We start from the raw sequence: 25,404 nt of genomic DNA on the forward strand, positions 1-25,404 counted from the left end.
GTTCTAACAGTTTGTCATTAGGTCAGTCCAGCTGAGACACCCAGCGCCGCACTGCGCCGGGCCCTAGCCCTCCAGGAACCATACAAGCGGTGCAGATAAGCAGTTCGTGGATCCTCCACAGCCCAAAGACAGAAACAACCAACATCCCCACCCCACCCCCTCCCTCCCCCCAGTGGTGACGCCATTCACTCAACACTCAATCATACCTACATTACACTTGAAAGAGGTGCATCGACCTCAAAGAGGCCGGACAGACGGCCGAGGGCAACCCCTTAGACAGAAACGTAACCAGAGGACCCCACTGATACCGGAAATTCTTATACTGGCCCAGGAAGATGTCCGCCACTCTCTCCAGACTGAGCAACCTCCACAGCCGCGCGTGCCACAAGGAGACCGCCGGGGCCTCCTTCTTCTTCCAGGCCGCAGCCAGTGTGAGCTTCGCTGCACCGAGGCACAGCCACATAATCTTTTTATCCGCCCTGGTCTGATAGATGAGGCCAGGGTCCCGCAGCCCAAGCAGGACACAGGCCATAGAGTCATCAATGGGATAAGGCAATATGTCCTTCATGTGGGAGAGGATTTCCTCCCAGTACGGACGGATCACCGGGCAGTCCCACCAGATATGGCGGAAGTCCCCCAAAAGCCCGCAACCCCTCCAGCACTTATCCGAGGTCCTCGGGAAAATGCGGTGAAGCCTAGTCGGGCACATATACCACTGCATGACCGTTTTGAGATGGGCTTCCCTCAGGTGCAAGGAATGGTTAAAGGACGACAAGTCGCGCCACAGCGCCGACCATTCCGCGTCTGAGACATCTCGCCCCAGCATTTCCTCCCATTGCCCCATATAACGAGGTCGAGGAGCTATAGCCGATTGAAGCAGCAGTTGGTAAAGGAAGGAAATGGCCCCCTTCATGGCAGACGTCCGCAAAATAAAGGCTTCGAACGGCGTCGGTGGTCTCGTAGCCGCCTCCACCACTCCAGGCGACGTAGCCCAGTGAAGCAGCTGCACATGCCGGAATTGCTCAGTCTGGGCAACCCCATAATCCCTCATGCAGTTAGCGAAAGTGAGGGTGTCCGGGCCGTGGAACAAATGGGTCAACGCCCGACACCCCCCCTCCCTCCACACCGCAAACGGCCCCTCATGTAGCGCCGGCGGGAAAGCCGGGTTGAAATGCAAGGGCGTGAACGGCGAAGGGAACGTGGTCCAACGGTCATCTCCCGCCAGTGAGTCCCACACCTTCAACACCGTGCCGGTGGGAGTGCTGATATATGCATTGAGGGGGCGGTCCTTCTTCGGTTTCCAGGCCAGGTCCCAGATTGACCTGCCGGCAACGCATCGGTCCATATGGAGCCAGTGTTTCTCGGAGGTCTGTTGCGACCATTCTACCAAAACTCTTAGTTGCGCTGCTTTGTAATACAACTGCAGGTCCGGGAGCCCAACCCCACCCTCCGATCTCGGCCGACGGAGAACCGCATAGGAGACCCGTGCCTGACCCCCCTGCCACACAAAACGCAATAAAGAAGTCTTGAGGCGCCGAAAGAAATCGCTGCCCACGGGGATAGGCAAGGCTTGGAACAAATATAAGAATTTGGGGAGGAGGACCATCTTCACGGCATGGATTCTGCCCAGCCACGACAGAAACTTCGGCTTCCACCTATCCAATTCCGCCTGGGATTTCGCCAGCAAGGATGGGAAATTAGCCTGGAACAGCCCGCCCACCGTCGGAGTCAGGTGGACCCCCAGGTAGACAATCGAACCCGTGGCCCAGGACAACGGAGTCAGCGGCAGCACCCTGTCCCTCTCGACCTGCGACAGGGTAAGATTCAGGATGTGCGACTTGCTATAGTTGACCTTAAAGCCCGCCACTCCCTCAAACTCCAACAGGGCCTCCCGGACGCAAGGAAGCGAGCTCTCCGGATCAGTAACGGAGAGTAAGACATCGTCCGCGAAGAGCGAAATCTTATGCTGTTCCCCCGCGAATGGTAAACCTCGGATCCCCTCATGCTCCCGCACCGCCACCGCCAGCGGCTCAATGCTCAGCGCGAATAGCAGGGGGGACAGAGGGCAACCCTGCCTGGTGCCGCGAGTGTGAGCAAAAAATGCCGACACATGACCATTCACCGCAACCCGGGACCGGGGGCAGCAGTAGTTGGCCCTCACCATAGTGATGAAGGTCTCCGAAAAACCAAAGGCAGTCATGGTATTGAAAAGGAACCCCCAATCCACCCGATCGAAGGCCTTCTCGGCGTCCAGGCCCACTAGAACCGCCGGTATACGAAACCGTTCCGCTTTTTCTATAAGATGTACCACCCGACGCGTGTTATCATGCGTCTGGCGCCCCTTGATGAAGCCAGACTGATCCGGATGGATCAGCGCCGGCATAAGGTCTTGGAGCCTACGCGCCAGGATCGCCGAGTATAGTTTGGCGTCCAGATTAAGAAGCGCTATCGGGCGAAAGGAGGCGCAGTGTGCCGGATCCTTCCCCGGCTTTGGCAACACCGTAATCATCGCCTCTGCCAGGGAGCCAGTGGAGGAACCAGAGGAGGCCACAACATTAAAAAGGGCGACCAAGAAATCACAAAGCTCGGAGGCGTAAGATTTATAAAACACAGCCGTGTAACCGTCCGGGCCAGGCGCCTTGTGAAGCTTCAAGTTCGTAATAGCCGCTAGCACCTCCTCCCTGGTAATCGGTGCCCCTAAGAGCTCATTCCATTCCTTAGACACCTGCGGAAGGGTTAGACGCCCCAGGTATGCCTTCTGGGCAGCCGTTCCTAGTTGTTCCCCCCTGTATAGGTCCGAGTAAAAGCGACCGAAGAGGGCCGCCTTCGTCTCGTCCCGATGCTGCAGTTGTCCAGCAGAGTCGCGAATCCCTCCAATGTACTCACGTTCCCGCCTGTCACGAAGCTGTCGGGCCAAGTGCCTCCCCACCTTATTACCACAAGAGTAGGACTGTCGGCCCAACCGCAGTAGGGTAAACTCCGCCCTGTTATTGTAATGGGCCCTCAGTTTCCCCCGTACCGCCGTGAGAGGCCGGAGGGTCACCCTCGAGGGGTTGAGTTTATGTACCTGCTCGAGAGAGGCCAGTTCAGCCTCCAGGGCCTCCCTCTCCCTGCGTCGCATCCTATTGAGTTGTGCGTTAAGGCCCAAACAAGTGCCCCTGATGGACGCCTTAAAGGCATCCCACGTGTTGGTTACCGAGGTATCCGACGGTGGGTTGAGGGCAAAGAACTCCCTAATGGCCACCCGCAGCGCCTTGTTAGAAGCCTCGTCTCGAAGCACCGAGGCCGGGAAATACCATTTCCGTTGCCCGGAGCCTGTCGACGACCAGCGCAGAATAAGTACCAGCATGCTGTGGTCCGAGACCGAGAGGGGCAGTATGGTGGAGTCAAGGACATCTCCTCTAAGAGCCTGGCTAAGAAATATATGGTCCAGTCGGGAATATGAGCGGTGCACATTAGAAAAAAACGTGTAATCCCTGGACGTTGGATGTAGAGATCGCCACCCATCAATCAACCCCATGTCCACCACTTTTTGCCGCGACACCTCTGAGAACACACCAGTATCCGCCCTGCGAGCGCCAGAGCAATCCAGCGCCCCGTCCCACACCAAATTACAGTCCCCCATGATAAACAACTGCCCTTCAACAAAATCACCCACTTTCTGCAGTAAACTTTGTAAAAACTTATTCTGGCCAGTATTAGGAGCATACAGCACAACAAAGGTACAGAGCCTCCCCTGAACTAATCCCCGCACCATCAACCAGCGACCCTCCCTGTCCGTGCGCACCGCCACAGGCTGGAAACGCAGCGAGGCATGGAAGAGGAGGGCCACCCCCCTGTGCTTTGTGGAAGCGGAGGATCTGTATATCATGGGATATGCCTTATGCTTAAGCCGCAGCTCATCCGTGCGGGTAAGGTGAGTTTCCTGCAGACCCACTATATCCAAGTGGTGGTCCGTTATGTATTTCCACACCTTATGCCTTTTCTGCGGAGAGTTCAGTCCCTTAACATTCCAGGTCCCTATGCTAACAGGCATCGGGAGACAAAAAACAAGAATCCTCTATACCTCGGGGGCAGGCCCTCCACCCCAGCCGGTAGATGCCCTGTTTACAACACATGGCAAGATCAAGCCCCCGCCAACCCTCCGCCCCACAGTCCCAACCTCGAGTCCCACGCCCATCCGCCTCGCATCCCCCACACCAACAGCACCTCTCAGTCTCCCAATCATCACCACACAGCACCATCCACAGCACAGCCGCGTCACCACCAACACCCCCCCTCGCCCCCAACCCCAACACCCCAAACAACCCCACCAAGACCCTCCCCCCCCCAGAAACCCCCCCACAAACCATCAGAAGTCCAAAAGAGTCCTCCATGGGACGGCAAGGAGACATCGGCCGATGTCCCCCACGAGTCTCGTATCTGGGCGTCTTCTCCCAAAGTACATAGGAACCCACGATACCTGTAGGGGTGCGCCCCTCCGGCGCCAGCCAGATCCCTCTTCAGAAATCACGCCGCCCCGGAACCAAGCTGAGAGGCAGATAGCGTGGCGGTGGCAACCGAGGCCACCGCGTCGACCCGTTCTTGCAAGCTGGTGGGCCTGTCAGGCACCCTCCTCCCCCCCTCCCCGCCCACCCTGTGCCAGGAGGGGGACCGCCGCCGGCCCCTTGCGGAGGGACTCCTGTCGCCAGGTGAAGCATCCGGTCTGTCGATCCCCAGTAGATCCATGGCCGCTTGAAGAGACCTGATCTGTTCAAGCCTGTTGTTCCAACGAAATATGATGCGGAACGGGTGGCCCCAGGAGTAAGCAACGCCGCGGTCCCGCAGGAAGGCAGTCACAGGCCTGAATTCACGCCGCTTCTGAAGAGTAGAAGCTGCCAAATCCTGATACAGCTGTGGGTGGTGTCCACGAAACTGGATAGACGTAGCCTCCCGGGCCTTCTTCAGAATGCGCTCTTTCAACTGAAAATCGTGGATGCAGACTAGAATGTCCGGCGGAGGGCCCCCCCCGCGCCTAGGAAGACCAACCCTATGGGCTCTGTCCATCTTGACATCCGTAAGTTCTTCGTCGCCCAAGATCTGCCGGAACAGCTCCAGGATATAGCCTCTCAAATCGCCGGACTCCCCGTCCCATGGTACCGACTTAATACGGATGTTGTTCCGCCTGGAGCGGTTCTCTAGATCCTCCGCGTGGGACTGCAGATCCAGATTCTGTTCCCTAAGACGCAGCACATCCTGTTGCAGCTGATGGACATCATTAGCCAGGGTAAGATCATGGTCCTCCAGGGTGGCTACCCTCTCGCCAACCCCATCCAGGTCTCTCCTCACCTCCCGAAGGTCCGACGCGAGCTGGGACCGCAGCTCTGAGATGTCATCTTTAATGGAAGCAAATAGCTCAGTCATAAATGCTTTTGTGACCGGCGCCTCACCGTCCCCGGACATGGAGGAGGAGCCCGCCCCAGGCGATGGCGGAAGATTGGAGCCCCTGGCCAGGCCATCCTTGTTAGGCTTCCCCCTCCTCTGGTTGTTCGCCATCACAAGGTCCGCCGTGTGCGTCCCCTCAAGTTGATCCCAAGTCGCCGTCGACCACAAATCACAGTGGCAATCGCCGGCCACGAGGGCCTCCCGGCGTCCTTCTTCGAGGTGTTAGGGCCGCTATATCCGGACCTCTCCACTGATCGGCCCGCCCTGTAGATCTTGCGACAGCCCCCCCCAGGTCACAGTTCAATGGTGTGCGTGCCCCCACAGACCAGAGAGCGCTTCACATGTCCGGGCCACCGCTCCCAGATTCAATGGTGCCCAGGTCACTGCAGGGCACAGGCCCTCCGAGCCGAGCCTCACGCAGGTCGTAGATCACAGCCAAGACTCCAGGCGTTACGCCTCCTCCTCCACTATAGGCCGCCGCCGTCCAGTGTGCCCCGCAAGCAAGCGTAGGCCGCACTCGGCCGCAATCTGCAGGCGACTCGCCCCGGGGGGGCCGCCCAACCCGCCCAATGCCGCTTCTTCACAGCTCCCGCCCAGCAGTCCGGCACAGCCGTCGCCCTTCGCGGGCCAGATCGCGGTCCCGAGCCCCCCGGCTGCCTCCAGGCGCTCACCTCAGTCCGCGCTGCAGGGCCCCCGCTCCGCCGATCTGCATACAGCCCCCAGCTCAGCCGCCGTGCCCCCAGTGCGGTACACGGGAAGGGGGCAGCGGAGCAACGCCGACCTCCGGAGGTCCCGTCGGCCACTGAGGCTAAGGAGGCGCCGCTCCAGGTATCGGGCCGACCTCCACCACCTCACGGCAACCGCTCAGCCTGCACTTCCTGTCGGCTTCCTTTCTACGCCAGTCCGGCGTCGGACAGGCCCTTCACCGCATCCGCACCAAGAGCGCGCTTCTCCTCGCGGGACGCTCCGAGGGGCCAACGCTGCCGCCAGTACTCAGCCGCTATGCTCCGGTGCCCTTAGGCTACAAAACCACCGGTCCAAGCACGGTCCCGGGGGTGCTATTCGGTGCGTTGTAGAATTCGGCGCCGGAGGGAACGCAGAGAGCGTCTTACTCCGTCGCCATCTTGGCCACGCCCCGAGCGTAACATTCTTAATCAGTGTCTGGTGACTGCAGGTGACCAAGAAAGAGGTAAGCCTAACAATTCTCGCTAACAGCAAGTATGCCGTGCATTGCTCACGCACCGCAATCTGGTGTTTCAGCCAAGGTCTTTCAATGATATTTGGGGACCTTTGAAATCCTCCCTCAGTAGCAGACAGTGGTTGGGAGGCCAGCAAGAGTCTTAGGTTGCAAAAGACTCTGTACTCTCTGTGGTTGATCCATACACCAACATCATGTTCAGAACAAACCCTCTTGTTCTATTGATGTTTTGGAACAGTATCCAAAATTGCAGCAGCCATTCCTGGACTGCAGTATTTGTCCTTTTTGTTGTTGGTTTTCGATCTTATAGCTGCTACTTCCGGGAAGTGCTAGTGGTGCTTGTCATTAGAAAAACCTGCAAACTGGATATCAGTAAACTTCTTTCTTCTTTCCAACACAACAGATTCCAAGGATTACATATTCCTTCTAGATATCCTCATTCAGTGCTCCGCCTTTTAGCTAGGTTCCCAATAAAGAAATACTAATATATATATATATATATATATATATATATATATATACACACACATACGGTGACGCCAGCCAATGAAAATGAGGGGCGGGGCTTCAAGTCCCCTTCTCCAATCTACTCTCCTACAAAATCTCTCGCCCATCGAGCAACGCTTTGCGCTGAAACGCCAGGCGAGACCTATGAGTTTGGAGGCCATGCGCATCCCCAGCATGGCTGCCATAGAGAACATGTTAGAATGAAAGAAGGCAGTCTAGACTGTTGATCAATGCAAAACATCATGGCCTCAGAATGGTCCATGAGGGCGAGCTCCCCCAAAGTAAAATCTCTTTTAATGCGGGGTCGTGGGACACCTGAATAACAATAAAGAAGCCTTATCCATGCACACTTTGTGTACGTGCCTCTTCTCTGTGGGAGCAGGACTGTTTTCTTTGATATATATATATATATATATATATATATATATATATATATATACACACACACATTGACACACACGTGATCCAAACAAAAGCCACTGAAACACAACTCCACCACCATCTTCAATAAAGTGGGCTATACTTTACCTTCACGAGGCGTCATTCTTAAATGGGATTCTGCAATTGTTGGATTTGTAGCGGACTTCCCGGTCGCAAGAATGAGCCTGTCGCTATGGCGGATCCTGGATGGTCTCCAGAGGGTGCTGTCATTGAAGGAGTGAAGGCGGAGTTGGAATCTTGCAGAGGAGGCCAGCTCCGGTGCCCCGGTTAACAGCACGCAAAGCGGGGCAGGTGCAGCCCCGGAAGATTGACTTTACAAGGCTGATTTCCCATGCATGCGTGGAGGCGCGCCCACTGTGGATAATTAGGAGAAGACTACATCACCCAGCAGGCCTCGCATGAGGCCACGCCTACTTGAGCAGGGGATGAAAGACGGAGTGTTCTCCTGTAAGCGCCTCCAGCCGGCATTTGCCAATTAACGCCACTGATGAAAGGCACTTTGCCTGAAACGCGTCTGGCGGCTGAACTATGGACACTTATGATTCCTGGAATGAGCCTGCTGGCAGGCTGTTCGTAACCAATAAAGTGGGCTATTCTTTACCTTCACGAGGCGTCATTCTTAAATGGGATTCTGCAATGGTTGGATATATATATATATATATACATATATATACATATATATACATATACACACACACACACACACACACACACACACACACACACGTGATCCAAACAAAAGCCACTGAAACACAACTCCACCACCATCTTCTATGCATGTATAGTAAAAGATGCAGGTCTGCACCAGAAAGAACACCATGGCAAATTCAAGAAGTAGCCAAATGAGCAGTATTCTGGGCAGCAACAATCAAACTGTCAGTAGTAAGAATGCTGCCTTTACAATTCCCATAATATTCTGCCTCTTATCAGGTGGGAGAATCTCAAGAAACTGATTCATGAAATTTCAAAGAGATATGTCATAGCAGCTCAAAAGGGCAGAAGAACCGGAAGAACCAACAATGCCAGCTGAAGTTTGACACATTTTCCTGCCCCCTTAATCCTACCTTCTGCTCTCTGTTTTAAGTGGATTTAAAGACGTTAACCCTGTAGCATTAGATTTAATCTTTGCTGCAGCTGCCACAAAATAATCTACTAGTACAATATCCGTCAGGAATACAGGGTCAGAAATCGCAAACCTGAACTTTTGTTTTCAACCACAGGACTGGCAAAAGTGTCCCGATAGGTTCTAGGAGACCAGGTAACAATGGAACAAGAAGACATACCTCCTGTGTCATTGTAATCATCTCAAATATGACTGACGTGCTAACTTCAGGAATAGTGGTCTGAAAATTAAACCTTCGGGCGACCATACTTGACAACTTATGGAAAGAGATCAACAATAGACCACTTTGATGGGTTTGACTAAACTGAAAATGAAGATAATTGACACCAAAGTACAGAAGAGTCAAGAGTAAGTGTTTGTATGTCCAAGAAGTGTTATAAGTCTTTCCATACTATAACTGTGAGATTCAGAACTGCAACTACCATAACATTTATGATTAGACTTCCTAACCGGCTCAGCTTCCCCAAGTCTCTTGAGAGAATGGCAGCTGAAAACTCGTCCCTGTAAACATGTGCTCCTTCAAAGGCCATTATATTTATATGCAGAGGTTGGAAAAAAGGCCCCTCAATCCATAGAAATGGAAACACCACTTGGTTCCACACAATCCTTTATTGTCACAAAATCAATCGAAGGACTCACAGGAGCTCGAGAAGGTGGTACAATCCACTTTCAAGCTAGACAATGGCATTCCGCTCTCATGAAAAAGAACACTTGAGAGTTGTGTGGTCACATCTCTCATCCTGATGCACTCTATAAAATGTTTTAGTTGAAGAGTACCTTGACCTCTACCCAGAGTACTCCGAACACCTCAATAGAGAATCCCTTGATGTCAAACTAAAATACAAACCTTTACACCACTGAACAAGAGCGCTGCTGACTTTCAGATGCTATCCACTCACTCATGAAGTGGCAGAAGAGGTGTTCTGAAAAAGAGGGGCGGTGGATGTAGATACTGAAGACAACCTTCTAATATCGCTCCTCTTAGCCCAAATAAGAGAACCTTCCCTGTCCCTCAGCCTTCTGTGTGAAATCCTTTTGCAAATATCAGAGTCCTTGATGGACTGTGTCCAGAAGACAGACCACACACACATTATGGTCATCACATCCTCAACAGGCTGGACAATTGTTCCAAAAAGTCAAACAGGATGAGGAAACATCTCAAAGAAAAAAATACTTATCTTCCTGAAAAGAGCTAACATCCAATGGCAAAGTCAGAATATATTAAATGAACAGCAAAATTCCTCACAAAATGGCGTTAGTTATCACAATTAGTGTTACAGAAAGCAGAGCGGAGTTCAGGATCTTTCTCACGGAGTAAAAGAAAATAAACTGACTAACTGACACCCTGCTGGGCATGAAGGCCAAGTGCAGTTTTCCAAGGTTCTCAAAGGATCAGGAATGTTGTAGTGTATTTCCTTTAATGCACCACTTCCTGCTTCCTTTATAAACAAGCACATTGATTCTAGGTGTTTTGTTGATTCTAAGTATTTTGTAAGCCAAATGTAATCTGTTTTGTAATTTAACTAATTGGACATGCTTTCCATTTATTTAGTGGACTGGGAAAAATATCTTTTTGAAAAGCTGTGTTCAAGAACCTGGCACATGCTCAGGTGTATTCTACTTTTACGAATATCAAAAAGAATACCATTTTGAAGAATTTCTTTAACATGTCAATACAAAATTCTAGATTAAGGTCTGCAGCGGAAACACTGGTATGACAGACACCACAACAACAACCATGGAGAGATTAGACTGTGCAGTATACAAATGGCAATACCGTAACACAATGTAACAAAAAGGGGGTTCTGAAATGGAAATACAGAAGGAGGGTTTAACAAATAAAATATTAAGCATTTTCAGTCATACCGAAAAATAGGAATGTCTGATTTGTTCACTTACCTTCATGAACAAACAGTTCATTAAGAAAGAAAGGCATGTAAAGCTTCACTGAGTCACAGCATGCTATCGCAATAGATTATATGCAAAAAAAATAATAACTGGACATATCTTCAACAGCAGTCAGAAGAGATCCTCTGTAATGTCGAACAGAAAAACATTCTGAAACAGTTTTGATGCAACCTACCTCTTCCAGGAAAATGTTATCCAGATCGTAGGGTGTGCGAACAGACTCAACCATCCAGCTGTCCGGGGTATTGATGTTCAGAGTGAAAAGAGGTGAATGGGGCATATCCAGGAATTTCGCTATTGGACCTGGAGCAAAGCTGTTTTCAGATGTGAAAGAAACTTCAGGCTCCAGAACATACCGATAAAAGCTAAAAAAGGGAGTAGGCTACAGTAAGTTGACATGCTTTTTAGAAGGCAGCCATAACAGTCACAATAATTCAGTTGCACACTGGATCTATAATCATTCAGCCATTTTATTATCTCCAGAAGAACAGATTGTAGGAAGCTGGCTCTGTGCAGACTATACCAAAGCGAAGTATAGCGTGCACAGAGTCCAGTGGATCCCAAAGGTAGGCAGAGGTTAAAGTAGAGAGTACCTTACTCTCGATTTGTGGGAGAGCAGTAAGGCCTTATCAGAGTGTAGTGCTAAGAATTTATTGTACACACTCAGGCAAGAAATGGTTTCACACACAGTCAAGGACTGAACTGTGACCAATTTATTTTGTATAAAAAAATCCAAGTTATATTTATTTTCTAGAACCAAGCCAGGCTTGGTACAGGTAAATGGATTTATACTTTGCAGTAAACAGTACAGTTGAATGAACTTGGTTTTGGTTACAGATAAATCACTTGTAATGCAATACTTTGAAATACTGAACATATACTTTATAATTACCTTAGTAGTATTGGTTATATTGTTTTGCAGAATACTTTTCTTACACAGTGTAGAATACCTGGATACTACACTGGGACATTTCCTGCATACAGGTAAGTAAATGCAGTTTTGTTATTAGAACACAATTGTATAGGTTGTTATAGATTTTCCAACTCCACACTTAGAAACGTTTTCACAAGAAAACAGTTAATGTTATCCTATGGGAGGAAACAGAGTTAACGGTTAACAGGTAAATACTTTGTTGTGGGAGTTGTTTTTCTGGGGTTGGACTCAGGGGTCCCCCAGGGTCAAGGATGCACTATCAAAGCACCCTCAGCGGCACTAGGGCAGCTGGGTGCAGAGTGCTGAGGCCCAATGGTATCCAATGAGGGATAGGGGGCCTCCGGTTGGTGGCTGCTCACGAGCAGGCCACAAGGTTGTGGGAGCAAAGCTCCTGGTGTTAGGCTCAGGGCAAAGGGGGATCTGAGTTAGCACCCAAGGTACACCCGCAGGGGGCGGCTGGGTGCTGGTTTGGTGTCGGGTGCCTTGTATTCAATGGGGATTGCTGGTTTTTACAGCACCACTGGATGCCATCTTTATGTGTTATGTGGTGATTGGCGAACTTTGTTATGCTTTATACACATGTGGGATGTTGGTAAGTTTCCCTGCATGAATTATGAACACATTAATGAATGTTTGTGCATGAACCATGGCTTCCAAACCATGTTTAATCTAGTCTTTATAGGCACATATCATGTGGGCATTTAAGGTTGTAATAAGGATTTGTTATGTTCACAGAATCAGCATCTGGCATACAACTTGTGGCTTCTTGAAGAAGGGGTTATGCCGAAACTTGAGTAGAGAGAAAGGAATTAGTTACTTACCTGTACACTATAGTTCTCCAGTATTATCTTTCATAGATTCACATGCTTGTATCTTCCCCATCGTCAGGGTGGGAGTCTCACGGTAACAGAATGACCAAAGCAGTATCATAGAGAAGAAAAACTGCATAGAAAAGCCCCTAGGGACTGTAGTATTTGGTAACCAGACCTCCTCATTGTTTGGTCCAAAAGTCAGCCAATCAGCATTGCTGCCCTGCCCTCACACTCCCCATCAGAAACTTTCTGCCTCAGATTTCCGGCCCCATGTGAGAGACATGGATAAATACCGAGACAATAGGTTCTGCCTGAGAAACGGGGAGGTGGGCGGGCGCATGTGAATCTATGAAAGATAATACTGGAGAACTATAGTGTACAGGTAAGTAACTAATTCCTTCACCAGTATTACATCTTTCATAGATTCACATGCTTGTATCAGAGTAGTAAGTAGTACCCACAAAGCCTGCAGCGTTTCCAGGATAGAACCAAGAAGGAAGCTGAAATATCGTTAGAACATGATCTGAAAATACACAGGGCAGATAAGAATAGAAAACCAACTATAACAATATCAGATTCTACACATATATATATATATATATATATATATATACACATTGTATAGAGTATTAACAAAGAGCCAAAGAATACCTTATTGAAATAGACGTTTCAGAACAGCTTGCCCCACTGCCGTGTCCTCTTTCCACGCAGTGTCGAGACAGTAGTGCTTGGTAAATGAATGCACACTCTTCCAAGTCGCTGCTCTGCAGATGTCAGGTAGAGACACTCCTGCAAATAAGGCTATTGATGTCGCCATCTTTCTTGTGGAATGAGCAGTCACTCTGGAATGAAGCGGCTTTCCAGCTTTTTCATGACACTTAATGATAGCCGATGATATCCATCTGGCGATACTCAGTCTTGACAGAGGGAGCCCTTTCCTCTGACCTTCAAATGCAATAAATAACTGGTTAGATTTGCGGAATGTTCTTGTTCGTTCGATGTAGAATTTCAAACATCTAGCTATGTCCAAAGAATGCAACGCTCTTTCTGCTTCAGATGAGGGATTGTTGAAAAAGGTAGGCAAAATAATTGGCTCATTCAAGTGAAAAGAAGTAGGGACCTTGGGTATAAACGTAGGATTTGTCCGTAGTATAACCCTGTCCTGTCAAAATTGCAGAAAAGGCTCTTCCACCGAAAAGGCTTGAATTTCGCTAACTCTCCTCACCGAGGTCAGAGCTAGCAGCAGGGCTGTCTTCCAAGAGAGGAATTGTAAGTCTGTCTTGTGTATAGGCTCGAATGGTGGCCTCATAAGCTGCGTCAAGACTGTTTTGAGATGCCAGGGTACTGGCGGTCGTAGAATGGGTGGAAAAGCTCTAAAGAGCTGTTGGACCCAGTCCTTTGGGCAGGTTTACCCCGTGACTTTTTGCTTTTTCCTAGCCTGTTTTTGGAACCTGGATTGGTGATTGTAGGCCTCTGCGCACTTTTTCACTGTGGTACAGTGTAAAGTGCGTGTGCTTTCTGTGTATGGATGGTGAGTGACCTGCCCTCCCATAGGAATGAATGGGGAATATGTATGCCCATGGTAGATTCCTGATGCATGGGGAGTGCAGGGGCGAATTTGATATGTATGAACTCGTGAGAATGAATGATGCAGAATGGTGTATGCGGCATGGCTGTATCTAGTCCAGAAGCGCCACTTTTAGAAGTTGGCATAATTGTGTAGTGAGTCTGCTAGCACGGGATTGGCTGATGGGCCTGGCCCAGGCATGCCTGGGCCTGTTGGTAGATGGACTGTCTGGAGGAGGGGGGTCTGAGTCAAGCCGTAGATGAAAGGCCCCCATCTGCTGTTAGGGGGGAGTGGAAAGAGCTCTGGTGGTGCCAGGCTGTGTCTGTCGGCCCACCCTGGATGACTCTCCCTCCCGATGGCCCCCTGTCACCTCTGACCTGAGGCTGACAGGAGAGGGAAACCAGATACTCCCCGAGCTTAGGGCTCGCCTTGCACGAAAGCTTCAAAGTACTTCAAAGGCATTTTTGTGTATAAGAAGGGGCTGTGTCTCCTTCCAAAGGGTTCTTGTTTTTGCTCTTGTGGCTGACTGGGATCTACCAGGGTTGGGCGCTGCCCAGCCCCTGGACACCTGGATTCCTGGACTCCTGGGGGACCCTTCTGCCTGCCTGGGCTGAAGGGGGGACTTGGCTTTGCCCCTGGGGAAGTTCTGGGACCATGGCAGCATGGAGAAGCTGCCCTTTTCCTGTGGAGAGCGCTGGAGTTGGTTTCTAGCGCCTAGAGGCGCTGGGCTTCGCCTTGAGCGCCTGGGAGCGCTCTGCCTGCTGTCTAGCGCTTTGGAGCGCTTCATTTTCCCCAAGCGCATGAGAGCGCTGTCACTGGACTTTCTAGTGCTTAGGAGCGCTTTTGGTGCTCGCTTATAGCGCTGGAGGCGCTGAGGATTCCTGGCCGTATTTACTTAATCAATTACAAGTGCCCACCTCGATCTGCCGCGGTGAAAACAAACCACGAAGGGGCCGCGACCGGATTGGACGAGACCCGAGGAGGGACGCGCTCTGGTTGGCCGGTGGATAGTCGCGTCATCGGCGAGGCCGCGCTGCCATTGGTTGGCGGCCTCGCGTCATGAGGGGCTCGTCGCAGGAGCCGCGACGCGATTGGCTGGGCCGCCCCTGAGGCCGTGGAAGAATGGGGAAGACGAGAAAGGTGGCGGCCGGTTAACAGGGCTCCCGTGTGCCGAGGGAGCCCTGCAGCGAGAGGAGAGCGGCCGCGAGCGGCTGAGCGGCCCGGCGGGGCTCTGTGGTGGAAGAGGAGCCCCGCGCTGGCCAGACGAAGAGAGCCGCCGCCCGGAGGAGCCGCCCCTGAGGCCCGGTGAGTTGAAGGGCTGGGGGGCTCCGTGTGGACCGGGTGAGACGGGGGCTCCGTGATGCTGCTGCTCCGTGAGGGAGCAGATGGGTTCTCGTGGTGCCGGTAGAGGCACCAAGGAAGGGCGGCCCCGAATGGCAGTGGGTCGCCCCACCGTGAGCACAGAGCCCGCGAGGGGCTCTTGAGGGCCCGCATTGCTTCGCGTTGGTGCCGGTTTAGAGGCACTGCTTCAGGGCGGCCCCGGATGGCAGCGGGCCGCCCCAACGGTGTGTAGAGCCCGTCTGGCTCCAGAGAGGGCCATATTCGAGAGGGGGGGGGGCTTCGGGGCATATTGTCGGTGCTCGTCCCCTCCTGCCCCCGAGTGTGAGGGCTAGAGTCCGGTGAGGCTCCTGGGGGCATCATTGTTTTAAGAGCCTGTGTGGCTCCAACGGTTGGCATGGTGCTTTAGAGCCTTTGTGGCTCCAACGTCTGGGGCATGTGTGATATGCCCAGAGCCTGTGTGGCTCCAGCAGTGGCGCAGTTGGCGCCTAAGGGCCAGTGAGGGCCCTGGCGCAAGTTTGTTGTTCTCCAGGTGCCCAGCACTTTGTGGGCACCTGCCACGTTTAGGCTTTTTGTACTTTGAGACTGGCACCCTGACTTTGGACTCAGGGCGTCTGAGCCCCAACAAGGCCGTTGGCCTAGGGACTGCCACAGGTAGTGGCTCATGTGACAGTATTTGCCTAATGTGAGTTTTGCGCATTGTGATGTGGTGCTAGGAAATGTAATGCATTTAGTATGATTACGCACCTTGATCTTACACCTCTGAATGTTTTAGGCATCATGTGATTCTTGCGCTATTGCTCTACTCTTGACACCTCTGAACGTGTAGGTTTATGCATAATGTGTCTTACTTTTCCTGCGCTGCACCTCTGAATGTTTAGTCATCATGTGTCTTCTTGCGCTGCACCCCTGAATGTATTTTATTGCATCATGTGCTTTATCCTTAACACCTCTGAATGCTTTAGGCATCCTGTGTTTCTCTTTATTACTCCTCTGAATGTAGGTTATTGCATCATGGGTAATGTGTTCTTTTCTTAGACCCCTAAATGCTGTGTGATACTTAGGGGGTTGTTCTTTTAGTACAGGTGGTCCTAGTGAGGTCCTGGTCCCCTGCGTGACAGTCTCCCAAGGAGTTTAGGGTTGCGTAGGTGGTACTTACCTGTTCCCAGTAGTTACTGGATGTGATCTATAACTGTTACTTTGTGTTACAGTGAAGTTTATATACTTTTATTCTAATTTCTGACAAGTATTTCTATATCTGCAAAGTGTTGATTCAGACAGTGGCCCATGTGGCCCTGTCTTGTAAATAATCCCTTGTGAATATTGCCGTGCCAGTTGGCACAATGTACATGTGTGATTTCTATCTGATATGTTTTGACAATACAAAAGTTATTTTAATATAACCTTGTGTGGAGTCTCTTTTGTGGTGTACCTAGTATGTTGTTGCTGTTGTGCGCTGACGCAAATGCTTTACACATCGCCTCCGAGTTTAGCCTAGACTGCCCGCGCCATGCTACCTAGAGGGCGAGCAGGGGTTATCTTGGCGTGTGACTTCCTTGCCCTGACTGGAATGGTGGTCTCTGCCTGGCTTTGGCATCAGCCTTAGCCTACCAGAAATAGCCGGTTTCCAACATTGGTGGGTCAGCGGTGCGGATTTGGACTTGCGTTTGCCCAGTGCCATAGCGACAACTGGCTACATTACAAAAACTCTGCGTTTTTCAGATAGTCACATATTTGGGATTATTGTTTCTGATTTTGTTTTTCCTCAAAAGTGTCATTTTCAGATGGTGTTCCTGCGCTTTATGTTAAGTGGCAGATGAGAGAAAATGACAGGGCGGGACGCCAGTAGATAGGGGAGGTTCCCATAGGTTAGGAATCCCTTGCTGGGTCCAGTGTCCAAGCCTATTCCTGTCCCTGTGTGGGTAGATGGAAGAGAGGGAGGGTGGAGGAGAAATTGCTTGCTCAGGAGGGTGGTTATTCCCTGAGTGTAGTGTGTGTGTCTGGATTCCCCAGTATGGTAGGATCCAGTGGTGGCAGCTTAAATGTGTCCAGTGCGTGAATTCCCATTCCCAGTTCCCAGAGTATGGTGCCTGGTGCTCAGTAAGAGAGTGACAGGTTGAGAGTCAGAGGCAGTGAGGAACTGTCTCACCAGTCTGGAGGGGGAGTGTGTGGATGAGTGGTGTCTTGAACTGGAGGAGTTGGTGTGAGTTTTTTTTAAGGAGCTTGCACGTGAGGTGTACCTCTGGTGGTGTGCAGGAGATCCTGCAGAGGCATTGGACAAGAAGGTGGATGTCTGGCGGTGTGCTGGATGTCGTGCAGAGACATTAGAAAGTGATTCTAAAAGTAGTGGCTTGTGTATCTGATGATCCTGTGTAGGTGAAGAGGTTCATGTGTAGCCCAGCTATGTCCCATTAGGATGGTAGGGGTGTAGGGGCTCACGTCCTGTCTCAGTGGAGGCGGAGTGGGTGTGGGACGGTGTGTCCCACGTTAGCCCGAAACCCTGTCTCGGGGCCTGGAGGGTTCCCTAAGGGAGCGCCAGGTCAGGGGCCTAGGCTGTACTTCTAAGTCATTTGAGGAGGATCTTACTGTGTCAAGAGGACGGGGAGTGTCTTTAATCAGAACTCCGGCGGTCCTAGTGTTGGGCAGTACCACTTCTAAGTGGAGGGTGCAGAAGTCCTGGCTCGCTGAGCATTTGACAGTCTAGAGTGCTTGACCATTTTTTTTTTGGGGCCTCTGGAGGTTGTTCCCCGAGGAGGGGGGAGGCCAGGTTCAGGTTCAGCCTGACCTGGAGGGAAGGGCATCTGGAGTTAGTGTCCTGACCGGTTGTTGGCTTCCAGGGGTACCGCTCCCAGGTGGGAGGGTGCAGAACTCTGGAGGGGGGTGCAGAGGGACGGTGTCCTTACTTCTGACCCCGGTGGGAGGAGAGTGTGTCGCTGCTACGCCGCTGGCGTGTGCTCTGTCTAGCCTGAGACATACTGTGCCTGTGATAGTGGAACTGGAAGGGGGTGCAGAAGGACGGTGTACTTCTGACCTCGGTGCAACTTAAGGGTGTAAATCCTAGGTTGGGAGATTAGGAAACTTCTAGGTCAAGAGGAGTCTCTACTAAGGTGGATCAACTGAAGAGACTGAGGAGGCGGCCCTTGCTGTGTGTTCTGGGGCCCACCTGCAGTTTGTTGTTTCCACTAAGGTAGAGGAAAGGGGGCTTTGCTGTGTGCTGTGTCCCCCCACCTGCTTGAAGAGGGACTGTGCTGTGTGCTTTGTACCTCAGAAGTGGAATCGTTTCCAGGTGGTCAACCAGTGACGGAGTGAGGTCCTGATCTGGTAGGAGAGTTGTGTTCTGGTGAGTGCTTCCCTGTGAGGGTTATTCCTTCACCCTGACTGGAAGCCAGGGTCCCTACTTGGTCTAAGGTACTTACCTCTGCCAACTAGAGACCCCCAGTTCTAACATTGGTGGAGTAGAGGTAGGATGGGGCATGCTTGCCCGTGACCTCTAGTCAGCCTGAGGATGTGGTCCCTAGGTTGTAGGATCAGTGGTAGTGTAGCTACCCTGAGGGAGAGAGTGGAGATTGGCTATTGTGTGCCAGGGGCTGCTGCCCCCACTCTGTGGATTGGTTAGGACCTGTGATCTTTGGATGGCCTAGGGCCTGGTCCTGGCTGTGGATGACTAGTGTGTACCAGTGGGGTATCCTAGTTGTGTCAGAGAGCTTTTGTGAGGGAAATCCCTGTAGGTTCAGAGTGGCGAAAAACTGTAAGGTGGCCCTGCCCTGCAGGCCCGTCTCCGTGGTTTTGTCGCCCAAAGCATTGAAGACCATCAGTGTAGTGATTGGTCTACCCTGCGTTTTGGCTGGAAGGGGGATGTGTTGGACCCGGTCCTTTGGGCAGGTTTACCCCGTGACTTTTTGCTTTTTCCTAGCCTGTTTTTGGAACCTGGATTGGTGATTGTAGGCCTCTGCGCACTTTTTCACTGTGGTACAGTGTAAAGTGCGTGTGCTTTCTGTGTATGGATGGTGAGTGACCTGCCCTCCCATAGGAATGAATGGGGAATATGTATGCCCATGGTAGATTCCTGATGCATGGGGAGTGCAGGGGCGAGTTTGATATGTATGAACTCGTGAGAATGAATGCTGCAGAATGGTGTATGCGGCATGGCTGTATCTAGTCCAGAAGCGCCACTTTTAGAAGTTGGCATAGTTGTGTAGTGAGTCTGCTAGCACGGGATTGGCTGATGGGCCTGGCCCAGGCATGCCTGGGCCTGTTGGTAGATGGACTGTCTGGAGGAGGGGGGTCTGAGTCAAGCCGTAGATGAAAGGCCCCCATCTGCTGTTAGGGGGGAGTGGAAAGAGCTCTGGTGGTGCCAGGCTGTGTCTGTCGGCCCACCCTGGATGACTCTCCCTCCCGATGGCCCCCTGTCACCTCTGACCTGAGGCTGACAGGAGAGGGAAACCAGATACTCCCCGAGCTTAGGGCTCGCCTTGCACGAAAGCTTCAAAGTACTTCAAAGGCATTTTTGTGTATAAGAAGGGGCTGTGTCTCCTTCCAAAGGGTTCTTGTTTTTGCTCTTGTGGCTGACTGGGATCTACCAGGGTTGGGCGCTGCCCAGCCCCTGGACACCTGGATTCCTGGACTCCTGGGGGACCCTTCTGCCTGCCTGGGCTGAAGGGGGGACTTGGCTTTGCCCCTGGGGAAGTTCTGGGACCATGGCAGCATGGAGAAGCTGCCCTTTTCCTGTGGAGAGCGCTGGAGTTGGTTTCTAGCGCCTAGAGGCGCTGGGCTTCGCCTTGAGCGCCTGGGAGCGCTCTGCCTGCAGTCTAGCGCTTTGGAGCGCTTCATTTTCCCCAAGCGCATGAGAGCGCTGTCACTGGACTTTCTAGTGCTTAGGAGCGCTTTTGGTGCTCGCTTATAGCGCTGGAGGCGCTGAGGATTCCTGGCCGTATTTACTTAATCAATTACGAGTGCCCACCTCGATCTGCCGCGGTGAAAACAAACCACGAAGGGGCCGCGACCGGATTGGACGAGACCCGAGGAGGGACGCGCTCTGGTTGGCCGGTGGATAGTCGCGTCATCGGCGAGGCCGCGCTGCCATTGGTTGGCGGCCTCGCGTCATGAGGGGCTCGTCGCAGGAGCCGCGACGCGATTGGCTGGGCCGCCCCTGAGGCCGTGGAAGAATGGGGAAGACGAGAAAGGTGGCGGCCGGTTAACAGGGCTCCTGTGTGCCGAGGGAGCCCTGCAGCGAGAGGAGAGCGGCCGCGAGCGGCTGAGCGGCCCGGCGGGGCTCCGTGGTGGAAGAGGAGCCCCGCGCTGGCCAGACGAAGAGAGCCGCCGCCCGGAGGAGCCGCCCCTGAGGCCCGGTGAGTTGAAGGGCTGGGGGGCTCCGTGTGGACCGGGTGAGACGGGGGCTCCGTGATGCTGCTGCTCCGTGAGGGAGCAGATGGGTTCTCGTGGTGCCGGTAGAGGCACCAAGGAAGGGCGGCCCCGAATGGCAGTGGGTCGCCCCACCGTGAGCACAGAGCCCGCGAGGGGCTCTTGAGGGCCCGCATTGCTTCGCGTTGGTGCCGGTTTAGAGGCACTGCTTCAGGGCGGCCCCGGATGGCAGCGGGCCGCCCCAACGGTGTGTAGAGCCCGTCTGGCTCCAGAGAGGGCCATATTCGAGAGGGGGGGGGGCTTCGGGGCATATTGTCGGTGCTCGTCCCCTCCTGCCCCCGAGTGTGAGGGCTAGAGTCCGGTGAGGCTCCTGGGGGCATCATTGTTTTAAGAGCCTGTGTGGCTCCAACGGTTGGCATGGTGCTTTAGAGCCTTTGTGGCTCCAACGTCTGGGGCATGTGTGATATGCCCAGAGCCTGTGTGGCTCCAGCAGTGGCGCAGTTGGCGCCTAAGGGCCAGTGAGGGCCCTGGCGCAAGTTTGTTGTTCTCCAGGTGCCCAGCACTTTGTGGGCACCTGCCACGTTTAGGCTTTTTGTACTTTGAGACTGGCACCCTGACTTTGGACTCAGGGCGTCTGAGCCCCAACAAGGCCGTTGGCCTAGGGACTGCCACAGGTAGTGGCTCATGTGACAGTATTTGCCTAATGTGAGTTTTGCGCATTGTGATGTGGTGCTAGGAAATGTAATGCATTTAGTATGATTACGCACCTTGATCTTACACCTCTGAATGTTTTAGGCATCATGTGATTCTTGCGCTATTGCTCTACTCTTGACACCTCTGAACGTGTAGGTTTATGCATAATGTGTCTTACTTTTCCTGCGCTGCACCTCTGAATGTTTAGTCATCATGTGTCTTCTTGCGCTGCACCCCTGAATGTATTTTATTGCATCATGTGCTTTATCCTTAACACCTCTGAATGCTTTAGGCATCCTGTGTTTCTCTTTATTACTCCTCTGAATGTAGGTTATTGCATCATGGGTAATGTGTTCTTTTCTTAGACCCCTAAATGCTGTGTGATACTTAGGGGGTTGTTCTTTTAGTACAGGTGGTCCTAGTGAGGTCCTGGTCCCCTGCGTGACAGTCTCCCAAGGAGTTTAGGGTTGCGTAGGTGGTACTTACCTGTTCCCAGTAGTTACTGGATGTGATCTATAACTGTTACTTTGTGTTACAGTGAAGTTTATATACTTTTATTCTAATTTCTGACAAGTATTTCTATATCTGCAAAGTGTTGATTCAGACAGTGGCCCATGTGGCCCTGTCTTGTAAATAATCCCTTGTGAATATTGCCGTGCCAGTTGGCACAATGTACATGTGTGATTTCTATCTGATATGTTTTGACAATACAAAAGTTATTTTAATATAACCTTGTGTGGAGTCTCTTTTGTGGTGTACCTAGTATGTTGTTGCTGTTGTGCGCTGACGCAAATGCTTTACACATCGCCTCCGAGTTTAGCCTAGACTGCCCGCGCCATGCTACCTAGAGGGCGAGCAGGGGTTATCTTGGCGTGTGACTTCCTTGCCCTGACTGGAATGGTGGTCTCTGCCTGGCTTTGGCATCAGCCTTAGCCTACCAGAAATAGCCGGTTTCCAACATTGGTGGGTCAGCGGTGCGGATTTGGACTTGCGTTTGCCCAGTGCCATAGCGACAACTGGCTACATTACAAAAACTCTGCGTTTTTCAGATAGTCACATATTTGGGATTATTGTTTCTGATTTTGTTTTTCCTCAAAAGTGTCATTTTCAGATGGTGTTCCTGCGCTTTATGTTAAGTGGCAGATGAGAGAAAATGACAGGGCGGGACGCCAGTAGATAGGGGAGGTTCCCATAGGTTAGGAATCCCTTGCTGGGTCCAGTGTCCAAGCCTATTCCTGTCCCTGTGTGGGTAGATGGAAGAGAGGGAGGGTGGAGGAGAAATTGCTTGCTCAGGAGGGTGGTTATTCCCTGAGTGTAGTGTGTGTGTCTGGATTCCCCAGTATGGTAGGATCCAGTGGTGGCAGCTTAAATGTGTCCAGTGCGTGAATTCCCATTCCCAGTTCCCAGAGTATGGTGCCTGGTGCTCAGTAAGAGAGTGACAGGTTGAGAGTCAGAGGCAGTGAGGAACTGTCTCACCAGTCTGGAGGGGGAGTGTGTGGATGAGTGGTGTCTTGAACTGGAGGAGTTGGTGTGAGTTTTTTTTAAGGAGCTTGCACGTGAGGTGTACCTCTGGTGGTGTGCAGGAGATCCTGCAGAGGCATTGGACAAGAAGGTGGATGTCTGGCGGTGTGCTGGATGTCGTGCAGAGACATTAGAAAGTGATTCTAAAAGTAGTGGCTTGTGTATCTGATGATCCTGTGTAGGTGAAGAGGTTCATGTGTAGCCCAGCTATGTCCCATTAGGATGGTAGGGGTGTAGGGGCTCACGTCCTGTCTCAGTGGAGGCGGAGTGGGTGTGGGACGGTGTGTCCCACGTTAGCCCGAAACCCTGTCTCGGGGCCTGGAGGGTTCCCTAAGGGAGCGCCAGGTCAGGGGCCTAGGCTGTACTTCTAAGTCATTTGAGGAGGATCTTACTGTGTCAAGAGGACGGGGAGTGTCTTTAATCAGAACTCCGGCGGTCCTAGTGTTGGGCAGTACCACTTCTAAGTGGAGGGTGCAGAAGTCCTGGCTCGCTGAGCATTTGACAGTCTAGAGTGCTTGACCATTTTTTTTTTGGGGCCTCTGGAGGTTGTTCCCCGAGGAGGGGGGAGGCCAGGTTCAGGTTCAGCCTGACCTGGAGGGAAGGGCATCTGGAGTTAGTGTCCTGACCGGTTGTTGGCTTCCAGGGGTACCGCTCCCAGGTGGGAGGGTGCAGAACTCTGGAGGGGGGTGCAGAGGGACGGTGTCCTTACTTCTGACCCCGGTGGGAGGAGAGTGTGTCGCTGCTACGCCGCTGGCGTGTGCTCTGTCTAGCCTGAGACATACTGTGCCTGTGATAGTGGAACTGGAAGGGGGTGCAGAAGGACGGTGTACTTCTGACCTCGGTGCAACTTAAGGGTGTAAATCCTAGGTTGGGAGATTAGGAAACTTCTAGGTCAAGAGGAGTCTCTACTAAGGTGGATCAACTGAAGAGACTGAGGAGGCGGCCCTTGCTGTGTGTTCTGGGGCCCACCTGCAGTTTGTTGTTTCCACTAAGGTAGAGGAAAGGGGGCTTTGCTGTGTGCTGTGTCCCCCCACCTGCTTGAAGAGGGACTGTGCTGTGTGCTTTGTACCTCAGAAGTGGAATCGTTTCCAGGTGGTCAACCAGTGACGGAGTGAGGTCCTGATCTGGTAGGAGAGTTGTGTTCTGGTGAGTGCTTCCCTGTGAGGGTTATTCCTTCACCCTGACTGGAAGCCAGGGTCCCTACTTGGTCTAAGGTACTTACCTCTGCCAACTAGAGACCCCCAGTTCTAACATTGGTGGAGTAGAGGTAGGATGGGGCATGCTTGCCCGTGACCTCTAGTCAGCCTGAGGATGTGGTCCCTAGGTTGTAGGATCAGTGGTAGTGTAGCTACCCTGAGGGAGAGAGTGGAGATTGGCTATTGTGTGCCAGGGGCTGCTGCCCCCACTCTGTGGATTGGTTAGGACCTGTGATCTTTGGATGGCCTAGGGCCTGGTCCTGGCTGTGGATGACTAGTGTGTACCAGTGGGGTATCCTAGTTGTGTCAGAGAGCTTTTGTGAGGGAAATCCCTGTAGGTTCAGAGTGGCGAAAAACTGTAAGGTGGCCCTGCCCTGCAGGCCCGTCTCCGTGGTTTTGTCGCCCAAAGCATTGAAGACCATCAGTGTAGTGATTGGTCTACCCTGCGTTTTGGCTGGAAGGGGGATGTGTTGGACCCGGTCCTTTGGGCAGGTTTACCCCGTGACTTTTTGCTTTTTCCTAGCCTGTTTTTGGAACCTGGATTGGTGATTGTAGGCCTCTGCGCACTTTTTCACTGTGGTACAGTGTAAAGTGCGTGTGCTTTCTGTGTATGGATGGTGAGTGACCTGCCCTCCCATAGGAATGAATGGGGAATATGTATGCCCATGGTAGATTCCTGATGCATGGGGAGTGCAGGGGCGAGTTTGATATGTATGAACTCGTGAGAATGAATGCTGCAGAATGGTGTATGCGGCATGGCTGTATCTAGTCCAGAAGCGCCACTTTTAGAAGTTGGCATAGTTGTGTAGTGAGTCTGCTAGCACGGGATTGGCTGATGGGCCTGGCCCAGGCATGCCTGGGCCTGTTGGTAGATGGACTGTCTGGAGGAGGGGGGTCTGAGTCAAGCCGTAGATGAAAGGCCCCCATCTGCTGTTAGGGGGGAGTGGAAAGAGCTCTGGTGGTGCCAGGCTGTGTCTGTCGGCCCACCCTGGATGACTCTCCCTCCCGATGGCCCCCTGTCACCTCTGACCTGAGGCTGACAGGAGAGGGAAACCAGATACTCCCCGAGCTTAGGGCTCGCCTTGCACGAAAGCTTCAAAGTACTTCAAAGGCATTTTTGTGTATAAGAAGGGGCTGTGTCTCCTTCCAAAGGGTTCTTGTTTTTGCTCTTGTGGCTGACTGGGATCTACCAGGGTTGGGCGCTGCCCAGCCCCTGGACACCTGGATTCCTGGACTCCTGGGGGACCCTTCTGCCTGCCTGGGCTGAAGGGGGGACTTGGCTTTGCCCCTGGGGAAGTTCTGGGACCATGGCAGCATGGAGAAGCTGCCCTTTTCCTGTGGAGAGCGCTGGAGTTGGTTTCTAGCGCCTAGAGGCGCTGGG

The 25,404-nt window shown here is 52.3% G+C and overlaps 1 protein-coding gene across 2 annotated transcripts in view; it reads right to left on the reverse strand.

Annotated features, from left to right (window-relative positions):
* The window catches only part of UGGT1 (UDP-glucose glycoprotein glucosyltransferase 1), an 822,704-nt gene that overhangs the window by 183,923 nt on the left and 613,377 nt on the right, over positions 1-25,404 (reverse strand). For both annotated transcript variants that reach the window (XM_078666074.1, XM_078666073.1), the window contains one exon: positions 10,777-10,966. In XM_078666074.1, coding sequence (XP_078522200.1) covers positions 10,777-10,966 — 190 coding nt within the window. The remainder of the gene's footprint in view (positions 1-10,776; positions 10,967-25,404) is intronic.

Source organism: Lissotriton helveticus, chromosome 11, assembly GCF_964261635.1.
Source record: "Lissotriton helveticus chromosome 11, aLisHel1.1, whole genome shotgun sequence".
In the NCBI taxonomy this organism is placed as follows: Eukaryota; Metazoa; Chordata; class Amphibia; order Caudata; family Salamandridae; genus Lissotriton; species Lissotriton helveticus.